Below are 10804 nucleotides of genomic sequence, written 5' to 3' on the forward strand. Positions count from 1 at the left end.
TCAAAGATCTCTCTTGGTAAATGTCACATTGCACTTGAAAATATGTTGGTTATTTTCAAATAGCTTTTGATACTGATTTTTAACAAAATTCCATAGTGATAAGAGAACACAGTCTGTATGATTTCAATACCTTTGCTGTTGTTCAGTCACCTAGTTGTGTCCGACTTTGCAGTGCCCCAGGCTTCCCTGTCCCTCACCATCTCCTGGAATTTGCCCAAGTTCATTTCCATTACATTGGTGATGCCATCCAGCCATCTCATCCTCTGTCACCCTCTTTTCCTTCTGCCTTCAATCTTTCCTAGCATCATGGTCTTTTCCAGTGAGTTGGCTATTCTCATCACGTGGCCAAAGTATTCGAGCTTTAGCTTCAACATCAGTCCTTTCAGTGATTATTCTGGGTTGATTTCCTTTAAGATTGACTGGTTTGATCTCCTTGCTGTCCAAGGAGCACCACAGTTTCAAAGCATCAATTCTTTGTCACTCTACCTTCTTTATGTCAAGGTCTCAACCATATGTGACTACTGGAAAGACCATAGCCTTGACTATACAGACTTTTGTTGTCAAAGTGATGTCTTTGCTTTTTTAACAGACTGTCTAGGTTTGCAATAGCTTTCCTGTCAAGAAGCAATCGTCTACTAATTCCATGGCTGCAGTCACCATCCACAGTGATTATAGAGCCCAAGAAGAGGAAATCAGTCACCGCTTCTACCTTTCCCCCTTCTATTTGGCTTGAAGTGATGGGGCTGGATGCCATGATCTTAGTTTTTTTAATATTGAGTTTTAAGCTGGCCTTTTCACTCTCCTCCTTCACATCAAGAGACTGTTTAGTTCCTCTTTGCTTTCTGCCATTAGAGTGATACCATCCACATATCTAAGGTTGTTGGTATTTCTCCCAGCATTCTTGATTCCAGCTTATAACTCATCCAGCCTGACATTTCTCATGATGTACTGAGCCTATAAGTTTAATAAACAGGGTGACAATAAACAGCCTTGTCGTACTAGTTTGTCAGTCCTGAACCAGTCAGTTCTCTATAGGATTCTTCTGTTGTTTCTTGACCAGTATACAGGTTTCTCAGCAGACAGGTAAGATGGTCTGGTATTCCCATCTCTTTAGAGTTTTCCACTGTTATGATCCACACAATCAAAGGCTTTAGCGTTGTCAATGAAACAGGTAGATTTTTTCTGGAATTCCCTTGCTTTCTCTGTGATCCAGAAAATATTGGCAATTTGATTTCTGATTTCTCTGCCTTTTCTAAACCCAGCTTGAACATCTGGAAGTTCTCTGTTCATGTAATGCTGAAGCCTAGCATGCAGGAGTTTGAGCATAACCTTACTAGCATGGGAGATGATTGCAATTGTCTGGTGGTTTGAACATTCTTTAGTACTGCTCTTCTTGGGAATTGGGATTTGGATTGATCTTTTGCAGTCCTGTGGCCACTACTAGACCATGAAACTTTTGTACTTTGTTTTATGTCCCTGGATGCGTTCCAGTGTCTCCTAGTTGATAGTCTATGGGAACTTATCTACTGTTGTGTGAAAATTGTATAAATCTTAATTATATTAAGTTGATTCATGGTGCTTTTCAGGTCTACTGTACCCTTCTACTTTTCTATCCATGCTATTAATTTTTGAAAGTTTAATATTGAAACTCCAACTAAAAATCTTAATTTACTTAAAATTAATTGTAATATATAGTGGGAATATATGTAACTTTGTTCTGTATTTTCTAAGTCTCCTGTGTTACCATACTTATAATTTAAAAAATAAAGATATATAAAAGACTTTAGTTTGCTTTCAGTTTTATATATTGTGATTCTTTGTAAAGATTTTATTTGCATGATTATCTACTGTAGAAATAGTAACAGAAAATATTTGTATATCTCTAGGGTAGGTAGCATTGAGTTTTGCTGAGAAGTTAGTGCTGGTATTAGCAGAGTAGATTATTTCATTGTTTGGAGGTGGGGAAAGCCACATAGAAAGGACTTTTTAATCCTTTAATAGTCACTATTTATGCAAAGCAGTCATACTTTAAACCTTTAATTCGTTTTCATGAAAAAGGAAGTAAATGGCTCAGAAGCAAAATGGCATCAGCAAATTTTTCAAGAAAGTGAATTCTTGGAAGTTGGCACCTAGTTAAATCAGTGTTTACAAAATTAATTTATAGTTGTATTTATGCATCATATTTAACAGGTTTTTATGATTGGTACTGTTGAGATATTTATTGAGCATCTAATACTGTAAGATCTACTGTATATGTATTTGTTGGGGATAGAAAAACAGGCAATATGTGATCTTTTCCCACGTAGGAATTAGAGTCCCATTGGTGAGGAGATAGAATGCAGCCATAAAAGGATCAACAGCATTGCAGAAGAGAGTAAAAGACCACCACTCCACAGAGCTGCTGCAGGGGTTCCACAGACATGTGATGTACATTTCTTTTTAAAAATTTCAGTAACCTGTTATATAAATGTGTTCTATGTACTAAATAGGGCTTCCCAGGTGGATAGTGGTACAAAATCCGCCTGCAGTGCAGGAGACACACTGGAGATATGGGTTCAATCCCTGGGTTGGGAAGATTCCCCTGGAGGAGGAAATGGCAACCCACTCTAGTATTCTTGCCTGGGGAAATCCCATGGACAGAGGAGCCTGGCAGGCTACAGTCCATGGAGCTGCATAGAGTCTGACATGACTGATCGACTAAGCAGCAGGATCAGTGTGCATCAAATATTCACGTGCACAAAAGGAAGATGATAAAGCTTACTAATTTATTTTGCTTATTAGTTCACTTTTTTTTTTTACCACTTCAAAATATAGTAGCAAATCCTTCATTTGTATTTCTCCAACATAGTGAAAACATTCACATGGCCTTAGCAACATTATTTAGTCATCATTTTCTCTCTTCTACCTCTGCTCTCACACAATAGTTTTGCTCCCAAGCTACACTCATCAAAACCTCTGTAGCCTCAAAAACTGATCTGTCGAAAATAAGATCTGACCTAGAAAGCCTGGGAAAGGAAGACACACTGAGCAGGCCAGGCCACGGAATGTACTTCCCTGGGCCCTGGGGGGAGAAATCCAGGGAATTTCAACGGAGTAACTTACCTACCTTCATGCTTGTTAGGCTGCACGGTGTTTGGGCTCTCTGACTCCAAGTCATCGTATGACAGTAATCCTGGATGAGTTTTTCTGCAGATTTAAGCAGACCACCTGATCTGCCTCTTGAGAAACCTATATGCAGGTCAGGAAGCAACAGTTAGAACTGGACATGGAACAACAGACTGGTTCCAAATAGGAAAAGGAGTAGGTCAAGGCTGTATATTGTCGCCCTGCTTATTTAACTTCTATGCAGAGTACATCATGAGAAACGCTGGGCTGGAAGAAGCACAAGCTGGAATCAAGATTGCTGGGAGAAATATCAATCACCTTCTGAGGTGCTATGCAGATGACACCACCCTTAGGGCAGAAAGTGAAGAGGAACTAAAAAGCCTCTTGATGAAAGTGAAAGAGGAGAGTGAAAAAGCTGGCTTAAAGCTCAACATTCAGAAAACGAAGATCATGGCATCTGGTCCCATTACTTCATGGGAAATAGATGAGGAAACAGTGGAAACAGTGTCAGACTTTATTTTTTTGAGCTCCAAAATCACTGTATATGGTGACTGCAGCCATGAAATTAAAAGACGCTTAACTCCTTGAAAGCAAAGTTATGACCAACCTAGATAGCAGAGACATTGCTTTGCCAACAAAGGTCCATTTAGTCAAGGCTATGGTTTTTCCAGTGGTCATGTATGGATGTGAGAGTTGGATTGTGAAGAAGGCTGAGTGCCGAAGAATTGATGCTTTTGAACTGTGGTTTTGGAGAAGACTCTTGAGAGTCCCTTGGACTGCAAGGAGATCCAACCAGTCCATTCTAAAGGAGATCAGCCCTGGGTGTTCTTTGGAAGGAATGATGCTAAAGCTGAAACTCCAGTACTTTGGCCACCTCATGCGAAGAGTTGACTCATTGGAAAAGACTTTGATGCTGGGAGGGATTGTGGGCAGGAGGAAGAGGGGATGACAGAGGATGAGATGGCTGGATGGCATCACTGACTCGATGAACGTGAGTTTTAGTGAACTCTGGGAGTTGGTGATGGGCAGGGATGCCTTGCATGCTGCGATTCATGGGGTGGCAAAGAGTCAGACACGACTGAGCGACTGAACTGAACTGAAGAATTATAACATGAATAGTCTTTTAAGAACAGAAAGGGATATGGTTTCTCACACAAGTAGTCATTCAACCCAAAAGACTCTGTCATGAAATATTTCACAATAGTGAACCTGAATCATCTTGTTTTGCTGTAGGACATGTGATAGTATTCTTTCTTCATCTTTGATATTTGGCACTGAAATTTGATATGATTGATAAGTGGACAGCTGCTGAAGGGTTGGAGTGTATACCTAGTCTAGAAATGACAATGTGTGATATTTTGGGAGCAAAGAAAATGGCTGTCCTCTTCAAAAAATTGTGAGCTGTCAGGCTTTCAGATTAAAAGTGTTTTGATGATGCAATGCAAGACATGGAAGCAAAGAGAAGCCAGAGTCTATTAGAGATGTATTTGAGATCAGGAGTCACTATTTACAAGGTAGATATGTTCCTAGGATTAGGCCTATCAAGCTGATGAGGAATTAGTTACATTAGTCTATATCAGGTCTGCTGCTGCTGCTGCTGCTAAGTCACTTCAGTCGTGTCCGACTCTGTGCGATCCCATAGACGGCAGCCCACCAGGCTCCTCTGTCCCTGGGATTCTCCAGGCAAGAACACTGGAGTGGGTTGCCATTTCCTTCTCCAATTCATGAAAGTGAAAAGTGAAAGTGAAGTCACTCAGTCATGTCCGACTCTTAGCGACCCCATGGACTGCAGCCTACCAAGCTCCTCCATCCATGGGATTTTCCAGGCAAGAGCACCGGAGTGGGGTGCCATTGCCTTCACTATATCAGGTCTATATACCTTCAAATAGAATAAAAATTTGGGTTTACTACATTTTAAAGTCTTATAAAATTTTTAGTAATATTAAAATTTTTAATATTAACTGTTCCTTTGTTTTTTACTTCTGTAAATTATTCATAAAATGATTTAAAAGAGGAGAGTGGCAGTCCATGGTGATGGCTGTTTTTCTTGGTGTACTGATGGTTTAAACATGAGCTAAAGTTCCTTCCATCATGGAGTAAATCCTCTGTCTGATTTTTGAAATCACAGCACATCCTTTTTTCCTTCTTGGTGCTTTTGACAAAAGTTACTTTTATTTATTTAGTTATCCTTTGTGTGGCTTCTCTCCCATATATTAAGGAAACACTTTGAGGGTGAGAACTGTGTCTGTCTCGTTCACAGTGAATCTCCAGCACCGTGTCTAGTGTCTGACACGTGTGGATGTGCAATATATTTGTCAAACAGTGGGGCTTCTTTATAAAATCTTCCTTGGTTATATTTTTGGACTTTTGTTAGCAGTGTATCAACAGACTTGCAACAAGTTTAAGTTTTTGGTTTAGTTTTTTAACTCACTTAAATTTATTATATTGCTTCAATTTACAATATACGTATTTTAGTGTTTTGCAACAGATTGTATCTTTCTCAGCTATGAATAATGTTGCCTCCTTTAGAAAAGAATGAATAATTGCTTTATATCTTATTTATTGCCTATCCAGTTCGACAAAACTAATTTGTGATGAGGTTAATCAAGCTTAAAATATTTATTTCGTAATATTCAGCACATAGAATTTTTGTTGCAGGGTGGTTGGGGTGGAGGGCAGAGACATAGTTAGAAACGGTATATATCAAGCCACCATTAACCAGTCTCCTACCCACATGAAAAGTCAAACAGCTCCTAAAAGTACTTTGTTCTGATGAGTAGGAGATATCCATAAATGTTTGTTGAAATGTTCCCTCCTCTTTTTTTTAATGTTACAGGAAATCAATTTTTAGGTTACAGGAAAGCAAAAGAGACCTGTCAAACTTTACATAGTCTCTTTGACCTATTTGTGATGGATACATAGGGAGACATGGAGATCCCAAAATTTTGGAATGCCATATTTTACAAGTTACATCAAATCATGACATATGTGAATAATAGAGTACAGTTGAGATATGTCTGGATAGCACTTGTTTTTCTAACTGGGTAACCTTTTTGTCCTCCTGATCACAGAACCTTCAGGATTGTAGGTTTATTGTCAAAAATCATGAATGATAAATTGCTGAACATAAAAAAGGCATACCATATACATACCCTTCCCCTAATATCCTAACTATCTCCCATATCTTATCTCCCACCTCTAAAATCCCCTGCTCTCCTCTAGATTTTTCTCACTAAGTAGAAAATGGATCACAGTTAAACCTAAGACTCTAGAGATAGGAGAGCTTTCTTTTGAATAGAGCATGGTGAAGGTGAGTCAGTTTATGATAGGCTGAAAAGATGGTCAGAAGCTGTGTTCCTCCTGCCTTCATTGAAGGCTCTTTAAAACTCATTCAGCCATTAGAGAGCAGCGGAAAGCTTGTTCAGTAGTTAAGCTACGTGTATACACATGTTTTGTGCTTCTTTCATCCATAGTTGTACCACATCAAATAATCCTACAAAAGAGGAGCAAAGATGTAATTTTTAAGTGAAAATCAACCATCTAATTAAAATAAGAATAAAAGAATGAATTAATAGGAAAATCTAGGATTGAAAGAGAAAGAGATGTAACTACTGAAAAACAAAAACAATATTTTTTGAGGCAGAAGAGAGCAACTATAGAAAGTTTGTTGGTGCTTAAAAACTAACAAAAAATTAACAACAGACAGACAGTGCCAAGTACACAGATTACTGGTTGCTTGTGCGAACACTGGTCTCACATTTCCACTTGCCCCAGGGACACCTTTTCTTAAATTTTATAAAATCCACAAGCCCAGCACGACCAGCACCATCATTTCTAGTTTGTTGTGATGGTCTTCGAGCTTGTCCCCCGATTCCAGTCTTTCACCTGACCAGGCCAGCTAGTCTTTCTTTCTGTGTTGTGTTCACCTTGTAGGAGAATATACATTTATTATTTTTATTCTTACCTCTGAGAATATGGCACTTAGAAGAAATCTAGATTCATAACTTGTTTTAAAATATTGATTTATTTAACTCAACCTCATGGTTTTATGGAGAAAATCATTCTCTACTGACTGATATGCTTTCCTTTTCAGATTTATGGGCCATATAAAAAGGGGAAATGGTTCTAGAAAAATTCTGGAGCGAGAACTTGTTAACTATGAAAAACACTTGGCAGCAGTTTTATTGTAAGGTTCATGAAGTTGGGAATGAGTTTTCTAATTTCTTTCTTACGTAAAAGTGGGAGTGACTGAGGAACTGTGTCTCGTAAGCAACATGTACCAAGTTGGAGACAGATACTGATGGGGAAGGGGAGTGGTTGATAGTGTTGTAAAAATATTAAGTACCTAACCACAACACAGCAGTTACATTCCTAAAAACTTAGTGATCAGAGAATCCATGATTGAGACAGTTTCGTCTTAAGGGAAATACTGTATTGAGGTTAATAATGAATCCAGAAAAACCTAGAAAAATATTCAGTTTTGCTTAAAAACAGCACTAAATAAAGAGAATATACATGATTATATATCTGAAGTTAGTGATAATGGCCTATAAATAACTAAAGTCAATTTATTGATTGATGGAAACATCAGGATTTCTACTCTAGAATGTGAATTTTTAAAATTTTCCAGTTTATTGTAATTCAGTTTAAAGTTTTTATAAATTTATTTTGTATTCAGTTTTAGGTTTAAGGGAGTAACAGTACAAACTGTAATAAAGGAAGTTGTGAAATTCAGACACCCATAATACCTTGGGAGAGAAATGATGACCACACCTCAGTTGCATTATATAGCTTGGAGTGACTCTCAATTTTAGGTGACTCACTGTTCACCAGGCACTAGTCTAACCAAATCTTTATACAACCTGCCACACCTTTGAACTCTTTCTTTTCATACCCTAGAATAATTAAAAGAGAAATTAATTCCTGCTGCTTTTGCCTTTCACTACTTGCTTGCTTCTATGTAGTGAGTGAGTGGTTGAGCCTGTGAGTATGCATAGAGACAGTATTCCTTTCCTTAAAAAACATCTTTGTGGGTGAAGGGTGGGAGGGAGGTTCAAGAGGGAGGGAACATATGTATACTAATCGCTGATTGTAAAGCAGTTGTCTTCCAATTAAAATTTTTTAATAAATGCAAAAACCTTTCCTCGTTAAACCTGATTTTATCATTCATTCATTTTTCAACAAATATTAGGTATCTAGTATTTTCCAATACTATGCTAGGTACTAGTTATCCAGTGGTATATAAAACTGATATTGTCTCTTTCTTTGTAGAGTTTATACTCTAGATGAAGAAAGAGACGGTGAAATTAAAATTGCAATTCCTTCCTTAAAACTCCCTGTGTTCCTTACCTTTTTTTCTTCCATAGCATTTATCCACATCTAAGACTTTATTTTTTGTTAAATTTCATCCACAGAATACTGGTTACATGAGAACAAGCAAGAATTTCTGTACGTTTTGCTAAGGGACTATGTTGGTTGAGAAGTGGGAAAGGCATGTTTAATTAGTCACCATGTCCCCTGATTCTCTGTTTCTTCATTCTGTCTTTAAATAACCCCATGGCTGCTTCCTTTTTAGTTCAAGCCCTTTGTATTTTAGCCTGATCTATTAAAGTGGCTTTCCCTGCCTCTGTAGTACCTTTCTCTTCCACATTGCTGCCAGTAATTTTTGTAAAATTCAAGTCTGAATTTCTTCAGTGAGCTCCCATCTTTAAAGAGTAAATCAGAGTCCTTAGCTTTGCATTATCAGGTTCCTTCATATCTTTTTTCATTTCTCTGCTGCTCCCTGCTCTCCATCTTAAAGTCTTTGTTGCAGTAATGTTAATATATTACACTCCTTCAAGCTTCTTTGCAAAGTGTGGTGGCTGGACCAGAGGCTTCTGCTTAACTGGGAAGCTATTAAAAATGCAGATTTTAGGGTCCGTCTGAGACCTACTGAATCAGAACCCGGGGAGCAGAGCTAAGCAAGCTAAACAAGACTTTCTAGTAATCCTGATGTACCTTAAATTTGAGAACAGTGCTTTAGTCCTTTTTCTTTTAAAGTTTATTTCCTGAACAAGCTCAGCCAATAATATTTTCATCTATGTAACTCTTGATATGTATGTATCATTAACCCTGGTATCTGGGTTAGCCCTACTTTTTTTTTTTTTAATCGAATTTATTATTTATTTATTTATTTTTTACTTTACAATACTGTATTGGTTTTGCTGTATTCTGGACATCTTTCTTGGATATCCTACCTTTACTTCAAACTCTGTTGGTTCTAAACAAAATTCAGTATCCATCTATTAAGATGTTTTATATACTGCATTTCCTGTTTCCTCCTTCAAAGGATTCCTTCCTCCTTACAGCTTTGAAAGCTAGATTGTGCAGTATTTTCTCTTTGGTTTCTATTTTGTCTTGCTTTAGAAGAACAGAGGAAAAAAAATGTTTTTAATAGCTGTGCTGACCAAAAGAGGGTCAGGATTTTCCAGGCAATAGATTACTGTTGTTTGTAGACCATCTGTTATGATTTATTTTTATCTTACTTTTCCCTGTTTCGTTCTCCCATCTTTTTTCCCCTCTTTAGTAGTCTTTCTCATTTTAAGAGACCCTCAGCCTCCCACACTGTACCATAAAGTTGGAGGGATCCTTGACCCTGGGCTAATAGAGTGACAACTGGTACCAAAGGCTGTAGTCAGGCAACATTTCATCTCTCTTGGTACAGTTTTGCAGTAGGTTCTCAATACATTTATTTATTTATTTTTAATAAGTAAGCTAGGCAAGTCTCAAAAGACTGGGAAGATCTCCAAGGTTAAAAAAGCACAGTGAAATTGTGGCTAGATAGGTAAGGAAACTTAAAGACTTTAACAATAAGGAGAAAATTTACTGAATGAATAAACGAATGATTTTTAAAGAAAAGAATAGCCACTGTCACAGATGGTGAGCTATTTCCTTCTCTGAAAGAGGAGGGATACATTTAGATTTTATTTCAGTGTAAACTTTCAAATTTAATTTAAAAGTTTCATGTTTGTTTATATGTTTGCTTCCCCATGAGCACAGTTTGATATACATTTTTAATAATTTTCATGTCAATTTATGTGACAGTTACATTTTAATTGTTTGACTATATATCTTGGGTGATAACTTTGAACTGTTATTATAGTTCTATTTTTGTTGACTAGGAAAGAAATTATGTGTGTGTGTATATACATATATAGATCTGTTAAATTACACATCTGAATTACCTTAGATATGAAAATTTTTATATGTGAAAATCACAATATATATCTATTCTCATAATTTGAGGTAGTCTCATAAAAAATCATGTTCTTAAATTATAGTAAGAAAAAAACCTTTGTTTTTAACATGCACACAGGAAACCTCGACCTGTCTCCCAGTTGGTTGCACAGCAGGTTACTCAGCAGTTTGTACCCCCTACACAGTCAAAGAAAGAGAAAAAAGATAAAGTAGAAAAAGAAAAAAGTGAAAAGGAAACAACTAGCAAAAAGAACAGTCATAAGAAAACCAGGTAAATTTGAAGAGTGTTTTAATGGTACTTTTGAAATAATAAAATTAACCATTTAATATTGTCTTTTAACACTGATATATAAAGTAGAATATGAAATATATAATATAGAAATAAAAGATTTCATCTGTTTTACTATGTCATGAAAGTATTTTTTCAAGTTGAAGATATATTAGAAATTAAATATGGAGGCCA

General features: G+C 36.9%; 1 protein-coding gene across 6 annotated transcripts in view; it reads left to right on the forward strand.

Annotated features, from left to right (window-relative positions):
* Nucleotides 1-10804, forward strand: part of YAF2 (YY1 associated factor 2) — an 88141-nt gene that overhangs the window by 68277 nt on the left and 9060 nt on the right. For 3 of the 6 annotated variants that reach the window (XM_086399910.1, XM_086399909.1, XM_086399911.1), the window contains exons 2-3: nucleotides 2307-2427; nucleotides 10460-10612. In XM_086399910.1, coding sequence (XP_086256036.1) covers nucleotides 2426-2427; nucleotides 10460-10612 — 155 coding nt within the window. In that variant the 5' untranslated portion in view covers nucleotides 2307-2425. The remainder of the gene's footprint in view (nucleotides 1-2306; nucleotides 2428-10459; nucleotides 10613-10804) is intronic. The other 3 variants (XR_015163760.1, XM_086399908.1, XM_086399913.1) reach the window with 1 other exon arrangement.

The sequence above is a fragment of the Bos grunniens genome, chromosome 5 (genome assembly GCF_055505025.1).
Source record: "Bos grunniens cultivar Pamir isolate PY7600 chromosome 5, Bosgru_T2T1.0, whole genome shotgun sequence".
NCBI classification, from domain to species: Eukaryota; Metazoa; Chordata; class Mammalia; order Artiodactyla; family Bovidae; genus Bos; species Bos grunniens.